General features: G+C 44.5%; 1 protein-coding gene across 9 annotated transcripts in view; it reads right to left on the bottom strand.

Annotated features, from left to right (window-relative positions):
• Positions 1-26,721, bottom strand: part of RBMS1 (RNA binding motif single stranded interacting protein 1) — a 592,904-nt gene that overhangs the window by 97,589 nt on the left and 468,594 nt on the right. For all 9 annotated transcript variants that reach the window (XM_085645456.1, XM_085645455.1, XM_085645453.1 and 6 more), the window contains exon 4: positions 24,721-24,812. In XM_085645456.1, the coding sequence (XP_085501582.1) occupies positions 24,721-24,812 (92 nt within the window). The remainder of the gene's footprint in view (positions 1-24,720; positions 24,813-26,721) is intronic.

Here is a 26,721-nt window from a genome sequence, read left to right as displayed (position 1 = left end):
CAGAGTATGAAGCAATTTGAAAGTAGAGGCTAAATATTAAGTTAGTATCTTTAGCTTGACTCCCTGGAGCAGACAGAGCAAGTACAGCAAACAGTAGTATAGATAATTGGTGGTTGCAATTTAAGCACTATTATGTGATAACAAAACGAGGATGCATTAGGAGCAACACGTCCCCGGCTTCCAATGGTGGTTCAGTCGGGGTCCACCGAAATCAAAAGGTTAAGAACCGCTGTTTTAGAGTGTTGAGCCAAGACTCGGATACTCTGGTTAATGAAGGGTTCCTGAGGTCTATGAGAGTCCTCACCACTCAAAAGGGGTTTTGGGGTGGTGCACCACCAGGTAAGTTTACCAGTAAATTACACCAAGTGGTCTGTAGTTGGTATATAAACAAAGTCTTTATTTTAATTCAATTGTTGACACAGAGCCTCAGCCAACGCGTTTCGTTCAATAAAGAACTTCGTCAGGGCATGAGTAACGATGCAAGTGCAATCCAATAGCGCCGGAATTCATGTGAACCAGGAGTCGTCTCTCGGTAGGTTACGAGATGTGCTGGGTGTGCAGTCCTTAACAATCATCCAGTGCCACCATGATAAGGGCACTGTAGAGGTATCTGTGTTAAGACGGAAGTTCGCGTCCTCCCCTGGGAGTATCCGAGTCCTCACCACTGCCTGAGAGTCCTCACCACTGCCTGTACAGGAGCTTTGAAGTCACATTTGGGAAGAAAGGTACTGATCTTATGACAACGTTAAAGCCACCCAGAGTCTATGCTTACTACAAACAATCTCCTCTCTTATTAATACCAATCATTGTGAAAATACAGTCTCAAGTCACTGTTGTGCTTCAATGGAACTAGATTCAACAGTGACTAATAGTTGCAGCTAGTGCAGGCCTCGAAACATCTTTAAAATTTTACCAGACATGCAGGCCTAGTGACTTGAATGATCTAATTGACCTAACTGCACTGCACTCGACCCACAAATTGGTCTCACAAAAATGTTCTTCAAAACATTTGCAGCACCACCAACCCAAAAACTGTGAGCCACCATATTACCAGCAAATGTGAATTTGTCACTAAAGTACCTCCTGAGAAATGAGTATCAGAGGTGATGGTCATTTGCAAGTGCACCAACATATTAAATATGCCGGAAAAGCCCAGATACTGAAATGACCTCTCTCAACACATCAGGCCCTTATTTGCGCGCATACACACTCCCACCCCTCTGCAGGAGCAGTTCAAGCTCCCCCAAATACAATAGATAAACCATATATGGAGCGCAAACATCACAGTGTGGTAGCGGTGTAACCTTTCTCCAAAGCTCAAAACAGGTACAACAAGAAAGTGCAATAAAAGCAAACACCAATACCACCAATAGTGAGCCACTAACTCGAGTCACTGGGCACTTGCAGCTGCCTCAAGTCTGCGTAGACCTCACTGGACAGACGTGCACACAGCCTCCGAGCAGAGTTCTTGGAATTCTCAGCCAGTTTGCAAATCTCATGCTTTCGCCAGTCAGCCCAGTCATGATTCTCCCATAAATCAAATGCCCAACGCTTTCCTACCACCAAAGTAGGTTTCCTGCTACCAGGCCTTGCGCTTTATTATGTTATGAGAAGCTTATCAAAACATTATGTGGCCCTAATACAAGGTTATATGTTATGTTTAATCTACATATCTTTGTGGTCACCGGTTTGATTGCACAGTGTATTTCCATACTGTGGGATCATATGCTTGCTCATTGATAGTTGATAGATACAACCAGACCAAGGTTATATTTTTCATATTCAAACCTTTATCTTGGTCAATCAGTATACGTGCAAGTCTTTTTTAATGCTGCTTCATTGAACGGCCAGCTTTTGCTCTCAATTGAGGAAGAGGTGCTGTCTACTTATTAACCTATTAGAGGTTCAACCAGCACGACTGTATACCGCGGCTCCATTACCTACCAAAATTAAAATCATCTAGAAACAGCCTCCTTACTAGTAAAATGCACTGTACATAAACTGTACGTTCACGGTGAGGCCAATTAATCTCCTACAGGACACAAATGGATTACCTTGAAGATTCCATTACATTGCACCATTTTCTTTAAAAGGCCTTTTCCCCCCGATGGGCTCACAAAATATCAGCTAGAAATCTGGGCCTTCAGCAGTTTCTCGTGGGGTTTCCACTTTAGCGGAAATGTAAATGAGAGAATGTATTCCAGTTTTAGACAGGAGAGTCATGCATCCTTTCGATTGTTTAATTGCTTCACATTTAAAAAGGCACATACTGTGTTTAAAATGTTACATTTTGGAAGACTCGATATAGGTTTCTGGAAAGACCTTTTGATGTTCGGAATATGCAGGACAACCATTTTCCGTTCAAATAAGAGGGGAGGGGGCAATCTGTGACGTTCACCTTTGTCCATTTGGTATACGTGGGTGTGGGTTATATTTTCAAAGCCCTTCTAGCTAGGGTTAATGAAGGGCAGACACTTCCAGTCACATACACACACAATCACACTTTATCCTCACTCTCTCTGAAAGAAGAAGATCTCCCCATCTAAGAAGCCGCCCAGCTAGGCAGAACTGACGGGCGTACGTATTTCACAGTCATGTTTGCTCTAGTAGATAAAGGTGTGATAATCTAGTCTGATATGGGCACAGTCAGGAGGTTCTGAATGGTGAATTATTTCTTGTCAGAGCTTAACAAGAAGGAACATCATACAAATTCTGCAATAGTATGTCTGTGGGAGGTCTTATGTCTACAAACCGGCTACATGAAATGAGGGGCTGGTTTAATCCAGCCAGGTTCTTTTGTCCAGCAAGCAGCATTTTGCATACTTGAGCATGTAGTTTCTACTTTTATGCCCAAGTGTGGGCACAAGTACCAACATGCAGTGCACAGTTGCTTTTTTCCCCCTTTAATTTTAGCCATGTTGAACAGCATACCTGTGGTCTCCTTTGTGAAGAATCTACAGGGTAGTTGTCACCCGAAAATGCACGGGTGAATGCCTCACCTCACGTGGCAACAGCTCAGGACGTGAGGCACTGCTCTCTCCGTCAGTACCCCGGACTAATCTGTAACTGCCACCGGCATTTACGGGTGACAACAACTACCCTGTAGATTCTTCACAAAGGAGACCACAGGTGTTTGTAGGTTGTATCATCCTTATCACTAACATTTTTAGTTTGACGACACTTTTTAGTTTGCTCACATAGTTTTGCAGTAGCAATAATCATCTTGGTCCTAAGGAAGGCCGCGATCTGAATTAGATCACCGTGGCTGAAACATGTAGACCCTTTGCTTAGACCAGCGCGCTCGACAATTTTTTCAGACCGCGCTTGCACTGTGTTTTAACCTTGACACAAAGAGGCAACTATTACATTTTATTCCCTCTTGGTAGCCAATTTTAACATCACTTTATACATCCCCACATCCCTTGCACTGCAACCATTACTACATACATTTTCATGCTTCGCATCAAACGGATTTTAGGAGATCCTATCTACTGACTCTTAAAACATCCCTGTGCTCCTCCCTCACAGTGAGGGAATTGTAGCCCTTGGTTGCACTAGGATTTACAACCAAGAGGAGATCCCAGATGATGAAGCATGCCACTTCGGTGGGTGATGGGAATCCATCCTTTTAAAGGAGGACTTCTTCCATGTTTGAGTAGGAGCCACTCGCTTGTACAGTCTGTGCTCATGAGCTCTCTTTAGGGAGTCTGATAGACCCGCGGACTTTTTTGTTTGATACTTTAGGGTAGTATCACACCTGCTCGGCGCCAGAGTACCCTCCCGGGAGATAGTGTGCTTTATAAATATACATAACATAACATAGCTGTAGAATGCTGTGTGCTAAGTTAGCTAGCAAAAAACTGAGTGGCAGCTGAACAGTCCAATGGACGAAGAGAGCTGTGCGAAAGACCCTAAAAATGCATTAAATTCAAAAGGTCTTGGCTAATAGCAAACTTATAAATGTGGTGTAAAATAAAGAAGCTGCTCGAGGAAAAGAACACACTGCAAAATGACTAAAACTTGGCTTCAGCAGCGTTAATTAGGAAGAGGAGCGTGGATAGCTACATGCGCATGAATTGCGCACAATTGTGTCAATTCGCTGTCAGAATACATCGTCAGTCATACCAAACTTCAATCCGGCTGAACAGAACCGGTTTGATTGCATATAAACCATGAATTCATACCGAGATAGAACTTTGGAGATGAAGCCAATGCAAAAACTGGCAAAGCCAATAGGTCTTGCTTTCGAGACATGTATGTTCTGCCAATGCCTTTTTTTTGTTCAGGTTGTACAGCATCAGCAATGCTGAGAAGCATTGTGATGCATGCGTATGAGCTGGTGACATTTACATTTTTTTATTTACTGATAAAAGATGGATCAGTAAATAAAAATATATGAAATATGAAAATGATTTGATTCCTAAAGGGGAAAGACAAGAAGCAATTTTCTGCCTGGTCCTCCCCCCAAAAATAAAGTGTAAAAAAAAAAGGACTGGAGAGAGGAATGAGGCTTGGGGGGCAACAGAGAACAGAGTCAGAATAGCCGGTGGGAGATGGTGGGGTGGAGTCAAGGAAAAGCAGCACACGAGAGCGGAAGCAACAAATAGGGTGGGGGAGTTGTACGCGTGGGAGAAAACAGTAGGAGGGCAAATGGAAAATCACACGGATGAGAGCAACACAGAGCATGGAGAAGAAAACCAGATGGGCGAGAGAAAGCACCTTGGATTAGAGAACAGGATAGAAGTACATGAATGAAAGACCGCAACACTGAGCAAGGGTGGGAAGAGAGGCACATGAGGAAGACCGATGGAGAGCACATATACTCTTCTCATGGAGTGCTTAAAACAAAAAGGAAGGAAATTGTTTCCTAAAAATGAACAGTGGAAAGACAAAAGCAAAGACGCTATGCTCAATGTCAGGGAGAAACACAAGATGGCCAAGCTGCCACAAGGAAAATAATCAAATTGGAACCAGGCGAATGAGAGTGATAATGGATCCAACCAAAAGTGAGAAACGGGCAGCCCTATAAGTACCTGTGTGGTCTTAGTAAGCACAATACATCTTTTGCAACCAGACAGCAGGCTTGATTTACAAAGCATCATGCATTCTTCCAATGAACCAGCGTGAAAATGAAAAACATGAGGAAAAAAAAGCTCATCTTGCTTGCAGGATCAAATGTGCAAAGTAGGCGTCCCTTCCCCTCTACTTTTCTCTTTTGTTAAGAGAAGAATAAAGTTTCTCATCCATTACCCACGCGCTGAACATGTTTCTCCGTCTCAAAATCACTAGGAAATACTGCTTTAAATTGTCCAATGTAGGCAGGTGAGGCACAGGACTGCGCTCGTTTGTGTGAATGTGTGTTTGAAAGGCACACGAGTGAGCGTGTCTGGGGCAGTGTGCGCCGAGGAGAAAGAATGACAGAGTGAGTGCCTGAGAGTTTTGTGCCAACGCCCTGAGGAACGGGAAGTGACGAAGGACAATATGCCGGATATAAAGAGGGAACATGTGACCGCTGCATACATCTGCATCAGCATACGGGATGCAGCGCGACACCAGCACGACAGGACATGCTTCCTGTCCTGCCGCTGACCACATTTCCGCTGAGCGAGGCTTTCTCCCAGGCCAGGTTCATAGGACCGGCAATGGGCTCTCGGCAGCCCCTCCTTGAGCAATGCCTCCCTTCACTCGCTTCATGTGAGGTCCCTCTTGCGCCCTTTGCGCTGCTTCTCTGCTCCCCTGCCCTCCTTTCGAACATGGACGAGCTGGAGAGGAAGTCGTTTCGGTGCGTTGACATAACAGCTGTCATTTGAAAATCACAAACCCAACCGACCCTACTGATATGCAACACTAGTCCGGTATGGCCTCGAGACGGCTTATGCTGCCTCATCATCCTCGTATATTTACAAAAACAGGCATTAGCACAGCCAGTGAGATTCGTTATTTTCGTTGAACATGTGCCACACAAAAAAACAAGTGCTGCATTATAATGGCAGTCTTATGCGTGCACTAAACATTTGAATAAAATAAAAAATAAAATCCCCGATGTGGCTGTTTTTATTAGTGATTCTTTTTAATAACAAACCTTACAGTTGTTTCATGCAGTCATTATTTGTGAAAGAGAAAAAAGGAAATCACCACCAAAGAGCTCAAATTCCTTCCAGCTGCAATGCCACTTAAATACTTAAGAACAGCAACTTTAACAAGCATTAACAAAGCCAATATGTCTTGCATTTAGGTTTTTCCAATATTGTTTAGCCATGCGGCACAGCATCAGCACAGCTTGAGGATAATTTTTTTATTTTTTTAAAAAAAAGCCTTTGACACAGCTGCTCATGTAATTTATTTGTGCTCACGCCTATCAAATGACACTGGCGTTTTTTTTTGTGTTTAGTTACTGATTCAAGTTTGACTGGTAACTAAAATGACAACAATAATGAGAAAATACTTTTTTTTAAAAGTAGGTGGAGCATTATGTACACACAGAGGTGGGGATGCGCAACGGGTGAGAGCAACGTGGAGCACTTGGCAGAGAAGCACACGGGTGAGCTGGCAACAGAGGGGAGTACATGGGTGGGGAGGCAAAGCAGCGAGTCAGACAGTAGTGTGAGAGGCGGGAAAGCAAAACAGAGGGCAGAGGTGGAGAGGAGAAGCAATGAGCAAGAGAGCAACATGGAGCGGGAAGGAGAGAAGCTCATGGGCGAGAAAACTATTTGTAAAGTACACGAGGGAAGGAGCAACAAGGAGGGGGTGGCGGGCATAAGCACATAGATGACAGAGCACAACACAGAGGGCAAATACAAGATTAAAAAGTTGGGACACGAAGTAGAAGCAGGCAAATGCGAGTGACAGGAAAACTAACCAGTAATAAGCAATGGGTGGGCTTCCAAGACCCTGTATGTTCTTGTTAGGTCCACAATACATCTTGCAACAGACAGCACATGGGCTGTCTAGTCGGTGAGACCTAGAAGGTGCTCTTCAGTTCCAGGGCTGGTGGGTCAATACTTTATCAGTGTGTTTTATTAACGTACTTTAGCCTTATTATTCCTATCCTTTATTTTTCTTCAATCATCCTTGTGTGTTTCAACTCTTCAGGTTAGAGAAATTCAAGCCAAATGTACATTTTCTATTCAACAGTAAGATTTACATGGGTTTCCATACCTGTTTCTATGTATACCTGCTTACTAAGAAGCAAACAAACACTTCCTTTAAAATGAAATGCAATGATTGTATATTTTTAACGTTTTTATTTCAAACAAGTGGTTTCACGTGTAGGCAACTGCATGGTTTCCTTCTTTTTTGTGGCATTTGCTTGCAATAATAAAAAAAACCCACCCTGCTAGACACGGTCAAACCTGTTGTTTTTGCCAATGCTTGTTTATAGTAATTACTTAAGTGTGACCCTCAGAAACTAACAACTGTATTTGGCGATGGTCACATCTCGAAAAATAGGAACTGTTGCCTGTCACACAACATCACAACAAACTGAGTTTGGAAACAACGTCATTCAGAATTGGCTGGCAACAGAATCTCCTCAGATTTTTGGGAGGGTGCAGAATCCACAGCGGAATTCCCTTCACCATATATAAAGTATGGTGTAGAAAATTCCAACAAAGGATCTGTTCCTCCAGAAGGAAGAGGATCTTCTGTTACCTGCCGAAAGAATGACTTTTAATATCGTATATCTGGTGCAGCCTCTCAGAGGGAGTGTGACTTTTCACATAAATAGGAAATGTTTGTTAGCGGTAGTAAGTCGAATATGTGTTCTCAGACAAACGAAATAGCAATTAATGATCGGAGGGGCAGCACACTATTTTAATTCCGCAAGAGCAACTGAAGAGACCTCTGCACAGGCGCCTCACAGAGCTCGGCTGCAAAATTCCAGACTATTTTTAAGCAAGGGCGCCAAAGCTGTATTACACAAGTTACTATAGCAACCACGAACTATTTACTTCCTTCTCGTGCTTGGATGACCTAACCTAAAAGCAATTCACGTCATTAAAATAACCAAGCAAGACTTGTGACATGCATTTAAAAAATAAACAAATAACACTCTTCTCTTCCAAGGTAACCCAAGGCTGTTTACCCCTAGAAGACAAATCAGACCTTTAAATTCGCTTTTTACAAAGTTGTAAACAGCTCTCACAAATCTAATAAATGCAATGTTGCCAGGGTGGGTGCTACCACGCTATCTGATTTGTCTTTTATACCAAAGGTTTCCAAGCTACAACCGCACAATATGCCATAATACCAACTGATTATTGGCCATAGATCAGTCAAATGAGTTAAAAATGTGTCACAATACTAAAGGCCTCTTGGCCATATAGCAGTCACGAGTTGCACGTTGCTGTGACCGCAAATTGAATTCGACATATTCTGCACCATTGAAAATGAGGCACTTACCCCCTGCAGGCAGACCCCAGTCTTGCGGCCTCAACGCATACACAGAATCACCAGTTAATCCTTGTGGAATTGAACACTGGTTGTCTCCCAAGAGGAACACCAACTCTTTGAGGCAACCTATGAGGTGCCTTTAAAGAACGAGCAGAGGCAGATGGTTAGTGGTATAGGGCGTTTACAAGGAATAGCGTTCATGTAGGCCCCGCTGAATTGCACGAGGCAGCTGTGGTAATCGGTAGGCCTCAGACTAAATTTAACTTCGCCATAGTAATAGGAGTAATTTTGGTTACTTTGTGTTACTCTTGTTATGCAGAATTTCTGAAAATTACGGGATTATGCCGGCTTTAAAAACAATTTTTGAAAAAAATATCACAGCAGAAGCACAACAACAATTAATTTAGCGCAAAATCCATGCTCGGGTCCATTTTAGAAGTGAGGGTGCATTCTACGCTACGAAAATAGTGCTAAATGCACAGTTATGCAATTTGAGTAATCGTTCTGTAATGCTGCATAATAATGCTACAACCAACTACGTGAGTTAAGCCCATCCCTAGTAATCAGAGCTCATCTTTTTGGATATTTGGTTGCAACTTTGCCACAACAGAGGTGGAGGGTGTGCTCTATGAATCACATTAATGTAGGGCCTTGGGTTGATGGTGACACAGACTCTTAGCCAGGTCACTTGAGTGTCACAAAAAATAACAAAGAGGCATATGTTTAATCACACACACACACACACACACACACAGGAATAGCCCAATGGGTTAAATGCACCAACAGTGTAGTGTCAGTCACTTGATACCCAGAGAGCACAGCTTTCCAGATAGCCATACTTCAAAACTGTGTTCATTACACCAGATGATTCTCATAAAAAACACAGTGGAAAAATGCAATTTACACAAGCAATTTATTAAACAATTAATGAATAACTGTTACACTAGGTCGAGCACACAGAATATTTTAAATACAAAAAGTCTGCTAAGTAAATGCTCCCTTACAATTTATTTTAAGATATCCCAAAGGAAGTTCCACTTGCCACAGCTACTCGTGGGAAATCGAGGGCAAATAGAAACAATAAAGCATCTGTTTTATGTCACTGTCTACTAACACCAGGAATCTATCATTTCCTCAAACAGCCCTACAACTGGCAAGTTTTCAGTAAAGGGGAAAGATTATAGCCATGCATAGTCCACAATCCCACAACCCCAATCCCTCAACCAATTTTTTTAACCCTGAAGTGCGAATCACAAAAGCATTTACGAGTATGGAAAGTAGTACTACAGCATTACTCTTATGCGTACTCCTGCATGCCTCTGTGACTCCGCATCGAAACGTCTAACTCACATTTTGTTAAGAGTGCAAGGAGGACATGGTCCTTTCTATTTGTAGTAATTGTATATGGATTTATCAATTTTATTTGTTTTTGGGCTAATTCACCAAGGCATACAAGATAACGTAAAAAAAGTACTACAGGAATACTACTTTACATACTATAAATGCCTTTGTGAGTAGGCTTCTATGTAGCTACAGCCATGCTCAAGGGAACGTATCCCTGTTAGTGATTTAAGATTGGCCATAATAAGCCAATGCTACTGAGCATCTGCAGCCAAATCACCACTTTTTCCATATTTCTGGATTAATCCAGTAAAACATTCCAAGACACTATGCAACCAGGCATTGTGACTAGCCACCATTCACTTATAGATTAGGCACTACAGACAGTGCTACTAGAATTATGCAACAGGGGAACCAAATTATGCAGCAGAGTTAACTAAACTGTATGGCAAGACATGGCAAGTTATGCATTGTAAAGCCGCACATTTTATGACACTCTTTTTACATTTTTAGACCTTGGCTAGCAGATAGCACAAGCTGTCTTTTTGCAAAGAACCCATTGTCAGCTTATTGTGGGTTTAGAGGCCATCCATTGCTCACTATTAATTGGCTTTATTGTCACACCGACTTGCTTACCGTTTGTTAACTTGTGCGGATTTTCCTTCCCAGTCTGGGGATTGTTCCTCCCATGGAGCATGGCCTCATTACTTGTGCCTGCTTACTTTTCAGGCACTACTTTTTCATTTTTGGATAAGTACTCCAAGAGCATATATGTGTTTCCTAGCTGTTTCCCTCAAGTACTTTCCTTCCCCTCTTAGCTCCCCTCCGTGTTGCTATCTCTCCTTTGGGTGCTTCACCCCGCCCCCCCCCCCGTGATGTGCTTGCCCTTGTGTGTTTCTCCACTCTGTTATTTTCTTGCGTGTTTGCTTCTCCTATCCCAGCCCAATATTGCTGTCTCTAGCCCAAGTGCTACTCTCCACCAACTACACGTTTCTGTCTAGCCCATTTGCGTCTCTTCCAACCCCATGCTCCACATTCATCTCCCTCATCTGTACTGTTTCCTTCCCTCATGTTGCTTCATCTCCCTTCCTAAAAAAAAGAATTTGCGCTACCGAGTCCTGCAATAGCGGTCACAACATTTATCCCCATGTTGCGACCAGCCAATCACTTCACTCGGTCCCGCGGACCAGCCAATGGGCAGGCTTTATTTTCCTTGTGGGACAGCAGCAGCACTTGAAAACGCTACTTTTTTTTAGCTTGGATTTCTGAAACGTTGATGAACAGATTTACACCAAATCACAAAAAGCACGCTTTCTGAGTAAAGATCTAGCTCTCTGTTAAATTTGGTGGAATGTTTATCAGCCGTTTTCAATGCATAGCTGTTCTTATGAAATATGCCTGTGGAAAAAAGTGTTTTGAGACCCTGCAGTTTTCTCAGCTCCCGCTTAACGGATCACCCAGAAAAGTTTGAGAAAGAAGCGCAGGTAAATTCCACTTTTTAGGGGGAAAGTTTCATTGTGATTTGTCAAACAGTGCCACAGTTACTGACAAAACAAAAAAAGCTCTTCCTATGGAAACTCTGAATTACGTACAACTACACATTCACCTAAACTGTGAAGTAAAATACTATTGATGTCTGTCACATCTCAGATTCTATCTGGATTAGGATTTAGACACTGAATATTTGTGGATGGTGGGGTATGTGTTAAGAGGTTCTAGAACACTTCACCATGCAACTCATTCTAAGTACCGGTGACTATCTTGCCGTCAATTCTCCATGAAGTACCTGTGGCTGCCCACTGCACCAATCCCCTGCATACTTTTTCTTTTCAAGTCTCACATTTCCCTTTACATTCTGACATTTCCATAAACTTTAAAATTTGTGTTAATAGTCTCCAGAGTGATAATTATTTGCATAATAAACCGTCATTTATAAGGACTGAAAAATTTAATTCGATGTTTAGTTTAGAAATACCATAAGATACGAGTTTGCTCTTCTTTCAATATTTTTTTCGTATACTCATTTAAAATAATAGATTATAAACAAACATTGGCAAAGTCAACAGCACGGCACTTGCTTTATAAAAGTGAGACCTATTGACTTTGCCAATGTTCGTTTTATTTTGCTTCTCTTCTGTGCAGGGGGAAAAGTTTGCTAGACTGAAGGCCATAGAAGGCTACAGAAATGAGACAGTTTACTGAATTAAGATTACACTTGTCTAGCATGACAATTAAAGGTACAAGCTCTTGTAATATTGTTCCTCTTGGTCACCTTCCAGATCTTTACTTAACTGCTGAAAACCAACTGCCGAATCTTCAATAATTAGATAAAGCCTTGCTGCTTTAATTTTAATTCCCTTAAGGAAATTCACTATATTTTCTATCTTGTGTGTTTTAATAACATCTAAATCAGCATTGTTTTTATGCTTATAAATTGTGTGGGATGGTGAGCGAGTCGGCCTTTGAGCACTGGCGGACAATATTTTTGTCAACTTTCATGGCTGCTTGCCTAAAAAATAATAGATCCTTCTATGTGATTTGTGTGTTGTCAATAATGGCAGATTGTCTTCTTGATAGAGGCCTCCTGGTAAGGGTGACGGCCTGAATACCCATGTGTGTGAATGGCACTGTTGGTGCTATTACCCGTTGGCAAACGTTTATCTAATACGGTCTATGGTGCCAAATGCGCATTAGCATTACGTCCCCACACATCCGTTCATTTGAGCAATTCTCTTGTGCCGCTATAATTTTCCTGGCGTTTGAAAACATCCAACACTTATCAATTTAGAGTCGTGGCTGCAACTTGCCTTTTATGCGCACTTAGTGCTATTAGATTTGTAGATATCCCAGCTATCCCTTCTTTGAAATCCTTAAATTGGTTTCCAGCATTCTTTCTTTATTATTTAATAACTAGTACTTTATAATTTTGCCTCAATTCCCAGATACGTAATAAGATTGAAATAGCTAAACTGCAATTACTAAGCGTATGGAGTTGACAGTTAGGGATGCAACATACCTAATTATGTTCCTTAAGTTAGCTCGCTTAGATCAATTCTTGACATACATACGGTGTACATCTAGAACACCCATTTAAGAATCTAAACTGCTTTTAATGAAATGAAACTAACTACAAAGGTCAGTTTCAGGTATGCGGGCTGCCTCCTCTGTAATTTTCATAAAGGGCGTATTGTGTTCATTAGCTCCTTTCAGGAACGTGAGACTGATGCAAACGCTTCAGTATATTTCAGCTTTGCATTGAGTATATTTCAGCTGTGCAATGAGTAGATTTTCAAAGACTTCCCATCAGAGTTCCCCATTGCAGCCAAACACACCGGCTAATTTCTCCCCCCACACCTCCATATTCCCAGAAAAACTACTTTCCTCACAATTCGGGTGTCAGATAAAATGCGAAATTAATAAATATGCTTTTAGGTGCATATTAAAGATTGTAATTTTCACCACTTTCCCACTTAAAATTCAGCTTGGTTTCAGCAATGGCTTTTGAAACCGGGATTTTACATCAACATTCATCCAGAGAGCTTTAGGCATTAAGTACAACACAAATGCTATTAGATAATTAACTAAGAGTTGTTGCCCTCTGTTCAGACAGTTAACAGTGGTTAACTGGCAAGGGCGTTCACTACTAGCAATAGTACGCCATGCAACTAGTGGATTCAGACAAACGCAAAAGCGCCTAATGAGAAAAACAGGCAATTAACAGCTGTAAAGGCCCGCCTATAGGAGGGCAGTAATGTTACCAGCACCCCTCACTCTTCTCTCTTTCAACCCAGGCAGACAATCACGCCCACTCCGTTTGCCTCGTGGCTGCTTCACACTCACTGGAAGAAGAACGCAGGCAAACAGCACTGATGAATGTCAGCATGAAAAGGATTTGAATTGCCTGAACCAAAGTCCTCATGCCATACAGTGTGTTCGTATTAAAAAGATAAGATTGCTAAATGAAGTCTATTTATTTTATACATTGTTTCCTTGCCATTAAATACCCATAAAGGTGCTGCTGAAATATTTGCTGGGATTTGAATGTGCATAGCATGCAGACGCCTTCTCATTGAGGATGGGTACTAAGTGAGGATTGTCACGTTTCTAAATATGCCAATTGCAAGTCCCATTAGAATTCAAACACCTCCCGAAGCCAATAGTTCATAGATTACTATTTCAGAATTCACGCTAAAATGTACAAGAAGCTTGCCTAGTCCCTGAAATGGTCAGTTACGGCTGTGTAAATGCACAATCAGCATCGCAGGTAACACCCCCAACTGTGCGTTGTGTTCTCTTTCTCTGCTGTCGCAGTCTATTCTTGATTCTTTAAGTTATCATCCTGCTTGTTACTTTTCTTTTATGGACGATCCTCCTTCCGTTTGTTCCTTTCGATGTTGCTTCAACATTTTCTCTGATGCAAATTGCCTCTCCGGCTTCTGACCCCAACGCCAGAAAAAATAATTTGAAGATGGCAACTATGTGCTTGGGCACTGCATGTTTATGCTCAATCTCAAAGGGAGGTCATCTGGACCTTGTGATTGGCCAATGTCCACAAACACCCATATATAAGCTTTCCATACCCCACCACTAGATGGCGGAATAATGCACAGCGTGGGATTGTAAGGGCGATTCAAGCTGCAAAATAGTAATTTCCCTTTAGATCCCACAAGAACCTATATAACTCATTAGCACATTTATATTGGCACCAAGGCTGTATGGAGAGGTGAAGCAAAAAACGACTTTATTTTTAGTGCAAACTGGAAACTTGAGATACTGTATTGTAATATGAAGTGTGATGGTCACATGTACCTCTACAGAACTATTTGGGTTATTTCTGCAGATATCCGTTTCTTTGCACAAGGTTGTTAATTAATAGAGCACCTGCCACACGCGGAATAATCTCAATACAGGTCTCTTTTTCTCAAACGCTTAATGGATTTGTTGAATCGTTAACAACCCGCCTTCACTCTGCATCCACTCCAGCAAAGTGAATTTGTGAAACCGGTCTGCACCCACTCTTACACTCACAACGGTTCTGAGCACCACCTGATGCACATCTGTGTGTGGGGCCGCGTCATCCTACGACGCAGGGTCAGCAGACCTCAAAAAGCAAAGTAACACTTTGCTGGCATGCATGAAGCAATGGCAGAGAGAGATATCTGAAGTGTGGTTAACTGCGATACTTCTCACTTGTTTTGCAGACATCCACTTAATCCAAATTTGAGCATCCACAGAACAATTGTTTCACATTATTCCCATTCATTTAATGTTTTGTAATCTACCACTAACACTGCCCAAGGCGTAACAATGATCAACATTTCCCTAGATTAGTCCCCCGCCATATATAGTTCAAGAACATTATATGACATGAACTGTATGCAAATACCGAGGACAATGCAATGTTAATAAAGGAGCAGATAATTTAAAGAGACATTTGCACCCAGTGACACCATAGATTTGCACATTTTTGCTGCATATTAAGTTTGCCATTTCACCAGCTTTGTGAACTCCGGCCATTTTGTGAGCTTGGGTTTGTTGCCAGCAACACAGTCTCGGAGGAATCTTCTCTTTTAACTGCTAGCTAAACACATACCACAGACAGATTTCAGGTCTGGCTCGACAGCGCAGCAATCTACATAATGTATTGATATTGGGGTTTCTCGGCCAAGATGGCCAAGTGGAGGTAATTCACGTTGGCTCCTGGTCTGGGTCCCTCTGGGTCCGCGAGCTGTATATGGGGTTTACCATGAGCGATTTCATCGGCAAACGGGAGCGGAGGTTGAGAGGTCTCATGCGGTTAGGACATTGCCGGTTGAGGATGGCGAGCGGTGCCTGAATTTGCAGCTTTCCCCAAACTTGCAGCGCGAGGAACGGAGCAAGCGTCACACTGAATGGCGGCGGCACCCGGGATCACCACTGTTGTATGCGGCCGCGGCTTGTTCTAGTCGGCGTTGTGATCCTCCACTGATGAGCAGGAGTGGCGGAGGGGAGCAGCGGGAGGAATCGGTCATGAGGAGAGAGAAGGAGGCGAGGTATCTGCATGGCTGTGGGCGCCCGCCTGGGGCCTCATGGCCGCGGTTGTCTGGAGTCTTTGTCTGCCAGCGTGAGCGCCCCCCTTGCAGTGAGGTGGTCAGCCTTGGGGGCAGAACATTCCTAGGTGACATGTGGTGGCCTGGGGGTGCTGAGATTTGTACCAGAGGAACCTGGGCGGGACTTGACTGACTTCAATATGGCGCCCAGGCAGGACTTGCCTGACCTTAACATGGTGCCCGCCGCAGAGAGAGGCAGCATGCAGGATTGAGACTGACTGCCACACTGGGAATCTTTATACAGGACTGCTCGGTGTTGTTGACCAGCGGCGAGCTGGAGCTTTGAGACCTCCACCCCAACGGTGGGAATGGGTGCCGGCTTGGATTTTGCAGGTGCTGAACCTGGTCCCCGGTGTTGGGGAGGGGCACAGGATTATTAATTTTGAAGAAGTAGGAACACCCCCTGGGAAGTGGTGGAGCGGAATCACTATGGAGGTGCCTGGGGTCCCCCTAAGTCATATGTTTGATTTTGCTCTTGGAAAAAATGTAACTTGTAACCTGTAACTCTGATCCTCATGTAAAGCTCTCCGATACCTCCGGGTCTAGCCAGCGCTATATAAAATTAAAATAAATAGTTAACAATTCTAGCAAGAGGATTTCTTTTCTCTAACCTCGTGTTATTGGCTGTTTGGTGTAACGAAAAGTTTCTTACCTGTCGGTGTAGTTTTGCAGCTTGAAGATCTTTCTGGATTCACTATGCTGTGCATTATTCCGCGATCTTGTGGTTGGGTCCGGATTCGTAGTCTTTTCTTTGTTTTTTTTTTTTTTTTTTGTAGCCCAGGTGGGCGTCGACGTCCACCATTTGGTGCACCTCCCGTGACGTCGTCGTGCTTCCTGCGGAAGTCCCACCTTTGGGGCGCCATCTTCGGGTTCTTTTTTCCCCCTTTTTTTTTTTTTTTTTTTTTTTAACCCTAGATTGATTAATCCTTTTGTCCATATTTCTGTACGTTTCCACTTCTTTGATCCTATCCATTTCACCCCCTCTTCCTCCAGCCTCATCTTCCCGGCGGAGGTGGGTGGGTTCGCTAGTGAATCCAGAAAGATCTTCAAGCTGCAAAACTACACCGACAGGTAAGAAACTTTTCGTTTTGCAGCGTGAATCTTTCTGGATTCACTATGCTGTGCATAGATTTTGTAGCGGTTTTCCTATTTTTGTGGTGGCTGGGTGGAAGATGATCGCTGGTCGTTGAAAATGTGTTGTAGCACCTTCTGTCCGACCTGTGCTTCCTTATTCATTTGAATGTCCACGCAGTAGTGCTTTGTGAACGTGTGCACAGATGCCCAAGTTGCTGCGAGACAAATGTCTTGGATGGGCGTGTTTGCCAGGAAGGCAACTGTGGCCCCCTTCTTCCTTGTGGAGTGAGCTTGGGGCCCCTCCGTTAGCTCCTGTCCAGCCTGTTTGTGACAGAATTGAATAGTGAGGGCGATCCACCTAGCGATGGTGCCCTTGGTCACTGGTCTACCTATGAAGCTAGTAGCAAAGGACACAAACAGCTGCTTCGACTTCCTGAGTTCCTTGGTTCTTTCAATGTAGTGCATCACCGCTCTTCTGGCATCGAGGGTGTGCAGGGCCTTTTCTGCGTTTGTAGTCGGGTTTTGGAAGAAACTCGGTATCTGGATACTCTGATTCATGTGGAACGCCGACACTACCTTGGGCATGAAGTGTGGGTCCGTCCTCAGGACTACCCTGTCTTTGTGAATTTGAATGTAGGGCTCCTGTAGCGTTAGTGCTTGAAGCTCGCTCACCCTGCGTAGTGAGGTTATGGCCACTAGAAAGGCAGTTTTCATCGTCAACATTTGTAGAGTGGCCTTGTGAATGGGTTCAAACGGCCCCTTCATGAGCTCCGTCAGAACCACGTTTAAATTCCATGCCGGCGGCGGCAACCTTTTCGGGGGTGCCATTCTTTTGGCTCCCTCCATGAATCTCTTCACCACCTGCGAGGTGAAGAAGCTTCCACCCTTCTCACCTCTAGTGTAGGCAACGATCGCTGCTAGGTGTACTCTTAGGGAGCTCGAGCAGAGGTTACTCTTTAGAAGGTGTGTGAGGTACCTCAGCACAGTTGAGTCTCTTGTCATTCTGTTTTGCAGGCCCTTTTTCCTGCACCACACCGTGAATCTCTTCCACTTTGCGCTGTAGCACTTTCTTGTAGTAGGTTTCCTTGCCTCCCGTAGCACTCGCATAGTGCTCTGAGGTAACCTTAGGTGTGCGAACTCTAGGTCTTCAGGAGCCATGCTGCTAGGTTGAGTGTCTCTGGCTCTGGGTGCAGGACCTCCCCGTTTTGCATTGAGAGCAGGTCTTTTCTCCTCTCGAACCTGTACGGATTGCCTTGCGCCATTTCTTGAATCTGTGAGAACCATGTCTGCCTCGCCCACTGTGGAGCCACCAGGATCAGAGTCATGTTGCTGGTTCTGCACTTGTCGAGCACTCTGTGCAACAGGGGTATCGGTGGAAAGGCGTAGGCAAATGTCCTCCACCAGCTTATCCATAGGGCATTTCCCTTGGATTGCTGATCTGGCTGCCTGGACGCGAAGCTTTGGCATTTTGCATTGTGGCGTGTTGCAAATAGGTCTATTGTGGGAGTCCCCCATCTCTGGAAGATTTTCTCAGTTTCCTGGCCATTGAGCTCCCACTCGTGCGATGCTGAGGTCTGTCTGCTCAGCCAGTCTGCCTCCACATTGTCCTTCCCTGGTAGGTGAATTGCCAGTAGATCTATCTTGAGAGGTATGGCCCATCTCCAAATCTCCTGAGCTAGGGATGAGAGGGGAAACGACTGTGTCCCCCCTTGTTTGTTGATGTAGAACATCGCCGTGGTGTTGTCTGTCTGTACCAACACCCTCTGGCCGAACAGGTGTCTCTGGAATGCCTTCAGGGCTAACAGTATCGTTTTCAACTCGAGGTAGTTGATGTGGCGGACCGCGTCTGCTGGAGCCCATAGACCCCTCACTCTGAGGTTGTCCATGTGCGCTCCCCATCCCTTCTGCGATGCGTCCGTGGTAATGGTCATTGTTGGGCTTGGTGGTGTCAGGCTTCTCCCCGTTGTTATGTTGTCTCTGTTCCACCAAGTTATCTCCTCCTGCACTGCGTGCGTAACAACCACTAGATCCTCCCAACTTCCGTTTGCTTGTGACCATTGCTGTTGCAGCCATTCCTGGAATGGTCTCATGTGCAGGCGTACATTCGGCACCAGCTGGATACAGGACGCCATCATCCCCATCATCTTGCTCACCGCCCTCACTGTCAGAGCTCGCCCCTTCTGGTAGAGCTGCGTCTCCTTCAGTAGAGCATCCGTCCTCCTGTCGCTGGGCACTACTGTACTGTTGCGGGAGTTGATCTTTGCCCCCAGGAAAATCTTTACCTGTTCCGGTTCCAGCGATGATTTTCCCCAGTGGATGGAAAATCCCAGATTTGTGAGGGTGTCTGTTACGCGTTTTGCGTGCCTCTCGCACTTCTCGCGTGAGTTTGCCTTGACCAGCCAGTCGTCCAAGTAGGGGTATACGTGTATTCCCTGCTTTCGTAGGTGTGCCGCTACCGCCGACAGGCATTTTGTAAAGACCCTTGGCGCTGATTTTAATCCGAAGGCCAGGGTTGTGAACTGGTAGTGTTCCTGTTCGATGTTGAATCTTAGAAGGCCCTTGTGCCTTCTGTTTATTGGGATGTGAAGGTAGGCATCCTTGAGGTCCACGGTGACCATGAAGTCCCCTTCTCTTATCTGTGGCAGTACCTCCTGCAGTGAAGTCATTTTGAACCTTTGCGTTCTGATGAACTTGTTTAGGTAACGGAGGTCCAGTATGGGTCTGAGGTCTCCGTCTACCTTCGGAACCACGAAGTAGTTTGAGTAGACCCCTTTGTTGCGTTCCCTGAACGGCACTGTTTCTATGGCTCCCTTTTGTAGGAGTTTCCGCGATTCTTCTCTGAGTATTGCCAGTTCTTGGGCCGATCTCTGTCTTCCCTTCGGCTTCCTGTTTGGAGGTCTTTTCTCCAAGTCTACGCAGTATCCGTACTGCACGATGTTCCGTATCCACTTGTCTGTGGTTATACGCCGCCACTCCTGAAGGTAGAACCTCAGCCTTCCGCCTACTGGTGACGTATGCTCGTAGGCTCTTGAATCTTCTCTTCCCCCTGATGACACTTTTTTGCGCCTCACCCTTGGGGACCTTACGAGGGTAGGCGCCTTCTTGCGTGCTGAGTCACTTCGAGGAGGGCTGATCGCCCCCTCTCCTCCTTTGACCACGTCCGTTCCCTCTCCCGCGAAAGGACTGGCCCCGAGGTTGATATTGCCAGCTTTGCTTCTGCTGACTTTGTCCGTGACCTTCGCCCTGCTGACCTTGTTGGAACGCCTGGTGCGACGTCCCCTGTTGGCTTCCACCCCTACCGTAGGGTCTCCTCGAGGGATTTCCTCGTCTCATTCCCCTCAGCTGTAGGGCCCCCATGGACCTCGCTGTCTCGTTTTCCTTCTTGAGCTGGGTGAGTTTTTCGTCCACCGTTGCTCCGAACAGTGTCTCTCCGTTGAAGGGGGTGCCAAGGATGTTGTTCTGCACTTCCGGTTTGAATCCCGAGATTCTTAGCCATGCATGCCTCCTCTCTGTGACCCCTATGGCCATGAGTCTTGCTGAAGTCTCTGCCCCATCCAACGCCGTCTTTATACAGGAGTTGGCGATGTTCTTGCCTTCATCCACCAGGTGAGAGGCTCTCTGTCGGTATTCTTCGGGGAGGTGCTTTAGTAGCTCCCCCATCTCATCCCAGTGTTGGTATTGGTGTCTATTGAGGAGTGCATTCGAATTCGCCATGCGCCAGTGCATTGCGGCGTTCCTCTCGACCTTTCTGCCTGTGAGGTCGATCCTCCTGCTCTCTTTATCCGGAGGTGGGCCCGAAGTTGCTGGAACGTTGGCCCTTCTCCTGGCCGTGGAGGCTATGATGGAGTCTGCGGTGACGCTACCCTTGATGTAAGGTGGGTCCAGGGAGGAGTGCTTATATTTCTTCTCTGTCCTGGGCGTGATCGACCGGCAGGTGGCAGGCTCCTTGAAGGCTTCTCTCCCCTGGTTCATCACGCTTTGTAGCATGGGGAGGAACTGACTCCTAGTCTGGATGGGGAGCAGTGTTTCGACGAGAAAATCGGCTTTCGGCCTCTCCTCGTCGAGTTTGACGCCGAAGGCCATTGCTGCGCTCTTCACCACCATATTGTACACCCCGATGTCGTCGGGTGGCGAAGGCCTCGAGGGGTACGTGTCCACGGCCTCCTCCGGGTTTTCGGTGTCGAGATCGTGCCATTCGACGTCGTTGCTGGTAGATGCCGCCGATTCGTAGAACGACTGTTGGTCTTCTTCCTCGGCTTCTTCCTCATAATAGGGCTCCTCTTCTTCCTCGAGATCCCTTGTCAGCCCTTCGGCGTCGAACTCGCCTTCGACCTCGACGACGTCCGCCGATGAAACCGTTGGAATCTTGAATTCCTTCATCCTGGCGTCGAACTCCTTCTTCCTTTGAAGGATGTTCTCCATCTCGGCCTCGAGCCGCCTTTTCTTTTTCTCCATTTCGGAGATGCTTTCGGCGTCGACCGCGGGTCTTTTCGATGAAACTTGCGTCGACGTCGAACGTTCTTTCTGCGTCGATCGGCCAGTTTCATGGGATGATTTCGACGACCCTTGCCTTTCGGCGTCTTTCTGCACCAGGGAGTCCTTTTGTAAGGATCCGCTGGGCCTTTTGTCCGAAGTTCCCCCTTTGGACGTCGAAGTTTTCGGCGCCGGGGCTCCCTTCGTGGACCTTGACTCAGTTTTTCGAGTCACCCTCGTGTTTGAGGTGTTTTTTGACTTGCGCTCGACGATTCTCTTACCTCGTCTTCTTTTTTCTTGTCGGTCTCTACGACCGTGAAGTTTTCGGCTGTCTCGGCGACGTTGTCCTCATCGTCCGTGTCGAGGCCCAGCTCGTAGAGTGTCGGGGGTTTCCCTTTGCCATCCATGTTGGCGTTGGCTCTTCTCTGCCTCTCTCTCACCCTGAGTGTCTTCGGCGCGAAGGCTGAGCAGGCGTTGCAGTCGATACTCTGGTGATCCACCGGTAGGCAGAGGTTGCAGACCGGATGCTGGTCTTTCTGCGCGAACTTGTGGTGGCAGTTTGGGCAGAACTTGAATGGCGTCTTGTCCATTTCGCTCAGGGTCTCTGAGCGTGCATTCTCCAAGGCTGTCGAAGAAAAAAGGTTCGCTGGTCCTCTTTCTTCGCGCTCCTGATGAAATCTGTTCTATTCCTGATGTCTTCTCTTGATTCTATCGATGAAACTCGCTTTTCTTCCTTCTTCCTCCGAGTGAATTTCTGGAGCTTCCCGATGACGATCCAGACCCAACGGCGGAAAAAAGAATCTGAAGATGGCGCCCCAAAGGTGGGACTTCCGCAGGAAGCACGACGACGTCACGGGAGGTGCACCAAATGGTGGACGTCGACGCCCACCTGGGCTACAAAAAAAAAAAAAAAAAACAAAGAAAAGACTACGAATCCGGACCCAACCACAAGATCGCGGAATAATGCACAGCATAGTGAATCCAGAAAGATTCACGCTGCAAAACATTCCATCCCCTCTGGAGTGCTTGCACTGCCATGCAGCAGGAAAGTTGTACATCCCAAAAGTACATAAAATCACCAAACATTAAATTTCTTAGCACATTGAAGGATTGAACAAATAACGCAAACGAGGGCTACTCATTTTGCCAATGCTTGGTTAGTGTTGCTCTTTCTGTATAGCTTGGAAATGCAAAGCATTAAGCTCGTCTTTCCTATCCAGAATAGTTCTCTCTTCCATTTCATATCAGAGCCTGATGACGGATCCAAGCCCCTCCAATGTTCCCACTTTAATGGTATTTTCGACTTTTATTCTCACTCGGGTCCCTTTTATGATGAGTTTATTGAATAAGCACAGGAAGCTTTCTGCAATATTACACCCAACATCTATTTAGAAATCCTCTAATACTTACAAAAAGCTTTTATAACATCATAGCCTTTCTCCAATGAACAGAAAGCACAAATAAAAGTGTATCTTATTTTTAGACAAGCGACTGGGATTCTACCATTTCACAACCAGTGATTGATGGAGCGTGGATTATCGTAAAACAACAAATAAACCTTTATGCTTTTGCAAGGCTTTTACGTCAACAAATTTTAATTCACGTAAACTGCAATATGTGCAATGATTTGGATTCTGTACAAAATTGCCTCCTTGTGTTTTACACCTCAAACCTTTCATAAAACATTCATAAACAGAAAATGTATGAAAACACGCATGCGCGTTCCTGTCCACACAGCATCTTTACAGAGATCCCTCACCATACTCCTGCTGTAAAGCTGCTGCAGCTGGTTAAATATATGCCCTCGGTTAGACGATGCTCCTGTCAGTCCAAAAGCGATTTAATTGTTCAGTGGCGGGTATTAACAAATACTGACCGAGCCAGTAGGTCTGACCCATGTTCATAGTAAACACTTGTGCTTCAGCAATCATGTTCAGTGGAGGGTAAGTAGAGTGAGCACTGCTGTAGAATGGTTTTACAGTCCTTTGGTATGACAGGGCTTTATGGAAGGAAGGCCTATGAAGAGCAGTGCATGGAGTGGAGAGTTAGTAGTGCAATGCGGGCGTGGCAGAAATGATGGTGCTGTACCGTGCAGTAGTGCTGTAACTCTTACCTAATCCCATGTAGCGCTGATTTTCGTGTTACGGTTTATCATGCTTTGGAGATCTGTAGGATTTTGGATTTTTAGGCTTTTCCATGTGCATGAATTTTATAATACACTGGGACCTTGAAATGTCCTGCTTGTTACTATGTAGGTCCGTACTATAAAGTGATAGGAAATAAAGTGATTAGGGACAAGCCCTGTTTGAGACACCTGGGAATACCCCAAATTCCTGATTTTTCCATGTAAGGGTTTTGCATGGTAATACCGTACAATATGTGCATTGAGAAAAGAGAACTGACCGATGGAGATTGTGCCGAAGCAGATGCGCTAACTTCGATCACACACATTATCCCTCTTTCAGTTTAAGGAAAATTGGAATGGGGTGGCAAAAACCATCCCAGGGTAAAACTGTAAAACGCGGTAACTAATTTACCCAGGGCAGAGTTCACCACCTGGTATATCAGGCCTTATGGATGAGGGCTATAGGCTTGAATTAATGTATAGGCAGTGTTATTGCACATCGGAGTGGATGCTAATAGCCCTTCTTTGTAGCACCCCCTTGCTATATACATCTCGGTTTACAGGTATGCAAGGGATATTTCTCAGATATACACAATAATCTTATAGTTGTCACTATAAACTGCGATATAATTGGTAAAGGATATTGATGACGCACCCTTCATTAATAAAGATGGAACATCCTGCCGCTACACATAGGAGTTCCTCCGGTCTTCTTGAATTCCGCAAGAAGCTGAAGACCTGGCTTTTCGAGTAGTCCTGCTAGGCCCTAGGTGTGGCTGGAGTGACACATGCTCAGCGCCAGGATACCCGCCTGTATGATTTGCAGTGTGCTCTACAAATCTACATAACATTAACATAATAAACAAGCATTGGCATAGCCAATAGGTCTCGCCTTTGGGACCTTATAAGTGTTTAGCCATGCAACAGTTGCATAACTAAATACTTATAAGGTCCCAAAAGCGAGACCTATTGGCTATGCAAAGTGGCCGTGCGGCCGCGAAAGTGAAAGTAATCGCGGTAAAGCGCGGCGCCCGCGCACATGCACTGTAACTCTAGGCTGGCCTGGTGGCTCTTTTTGGAACCCTCTCAATAAGTCTCGCCAGACCAGCACATGCACTGGGTCAGGCGAGACCTAAAAACGAGTTTTGGGGTTTACAATGACAATAATATAACACATATATAGGCCTTTCATATCAGTAGACACGACCAAATGCCACGGCTTCTTACCTTTGCCATTTGGGCTTGTACCCCAGTTGATTTCAGAGCAGACACTGCTTTTTGAGCAGCTGCAGGGCTGTCAAAATCTACAAAACCATAACCTGTAAAACGGACAATAAAATATGTCAGGGTAATCAAGTCACACAAAAAGAAAAGAAAACCAGAGCCACAAGCCTTGCAATCACATTATTTGCTGAGTGTACAGCAGCACCCCTTTTAGGACAGAGATATGAGTTTTAATATAAAAGTAATATATAGGACTACCTTTGTCCGAGACACATGAAAACTTAATTCTTAAATGACATTTTTAAACTAGCGAAAAATTAAATGTATAGCAGAACGCCACAATATTTTGCAGACTTCACACAATGATTTATCAAAAGAGAAATACATTAAAAATGCATGTAAAATCTAACATTACTATCAAAAGAAAGAGCAAACAATGAAAAGGTCGTGGCGATTGTTTAATTGCTCGTTTTTCAAAATGATGTTCTTTGCCCTACTAACTGTACGCTGTGTTGGTTTGCCCACTTCTGGCCTGGGAGATTTTCTACACATTAAAGCAATTGATTACCTCTTAAAGCTGTAGGCATGATTGCTTGAATGTATTAAATAAATTTAATTTTGACGATTGCTTTAAGTTTATGAAATATTGTTGGGAGCTGCAATATGTTGAGGTAATGTATTTGACTTGCAATATGAGTAATTTTGTTTTATGATTAACTTTGTTTCATGATTAACTTTGTATTTGTGCTGGAAGGTTTTAATATAAATAAATACTGAGTTGGTAGAAGATGACAGAAATGGCTAATAACCCTATACTTTTCAGTGCTATGAATTTGAAATGGATATATGAAGCGCTGTATGACAGACTATATTAATGTGCTCTATTACAAACTGTTTCACAAGACAAAGGGATCCATGCATAAATGATATTCCACAAAACAGTACGCTAGTTTTGCAGTCACACCAAGGCAATTTTCTTTGTTTAATTTTGTACACAGACCTTGTTACTTGTGTGTTTTGTGAGTTCCAGTCGATTGTGAAGCCTGGACCCTGTTAGGTCGCACCCCCATGTCGGCCAGACTCCCCATGGCGAGAATGGACATGACAACAAGGGCTGCACAATACAATCACTGCACAACCACAAATTCTAGCAAAAATTTAACATTGATCACTTTACAAAGTCTACACTGTGAAGGCTAAATCGGTGTGTCATGCATAGAATATTAGTAAAGCACATACATTGCCACTGGTAGTTCCTCACAGCGTTTAATTCTTTAAAAGCAAATAACGATTTAAGATTGAGAGAGTATTTGCTGCGTGCACAATAAATATGAGATCCAGGCAAATGAAGTGAACAACCACAATGTTGTAACTTTGTAGGTATTTAAAAAAAAAAAAATGTTTATAAACAGGATATCTAGGCTGGTGTAGCTGTTGCAGGGTGTATACAGCGAAGCCAAGGTTCTTAATGTCCAAGTAACACATCCCTCCCGGCCGATAAAAAGCGCATTGAGTAGTGTATTTCCTGGCCATCATCCATGGTACATAATAGGAGGATAAATGGTCAAGCCAAACGTTGTCCCGGAACAGAAGGAACAAGTAATTGATGCTAATTACAGTTCTTATTTTATTTCGGCTGGCAGCAGCTGCATCCAGGGAGCGGGGGGGAAAGGAACGAGGAGGATCCAGCAGTTGGCACAGGATCCGCTGCGGCTGCGATGAACTCCAAAAATGCACCATTACCTTATATGAAAAGATAATAATTAACGAGCTTTTAAGGAGATGTTTCCTAAACATGTTTTAATGAGGGTATACAAGCTTCTGTAATCGAATAGGCAACTCGATGGGAACTCTACTCTCAAAGTTACTAATAGTCGATCATAAAGCTACTGATCGTCAGTCAACTTAGAGCTACTGGTCGATGGTGTTAAAGCTACTGATCCTATATTTTAGAGTTACTAATTGTGGATCTTAGAACCACTGATTGTCACCTTACAAGATACT

This window comes from Triturus cristatus, chromosome 3_1, assembly GCF_964204655.1.
Source record: "Triturus cristatus chromosome 3_1, aTriCri1.1, whole genome shotgun sequence".
In the NCBI taxonomy this organism is placed as follows: Eukaryota; Metazoa; Chordata; class Amphibia; order Caudata; family Salamandridae; genus Triturus; species Triturus cristatus.
The sequence above is the reverse complement of the archived record's forward strand: the minus strand, read 5'-3'. Positions and strand labels throughout refer to the sequence as shown.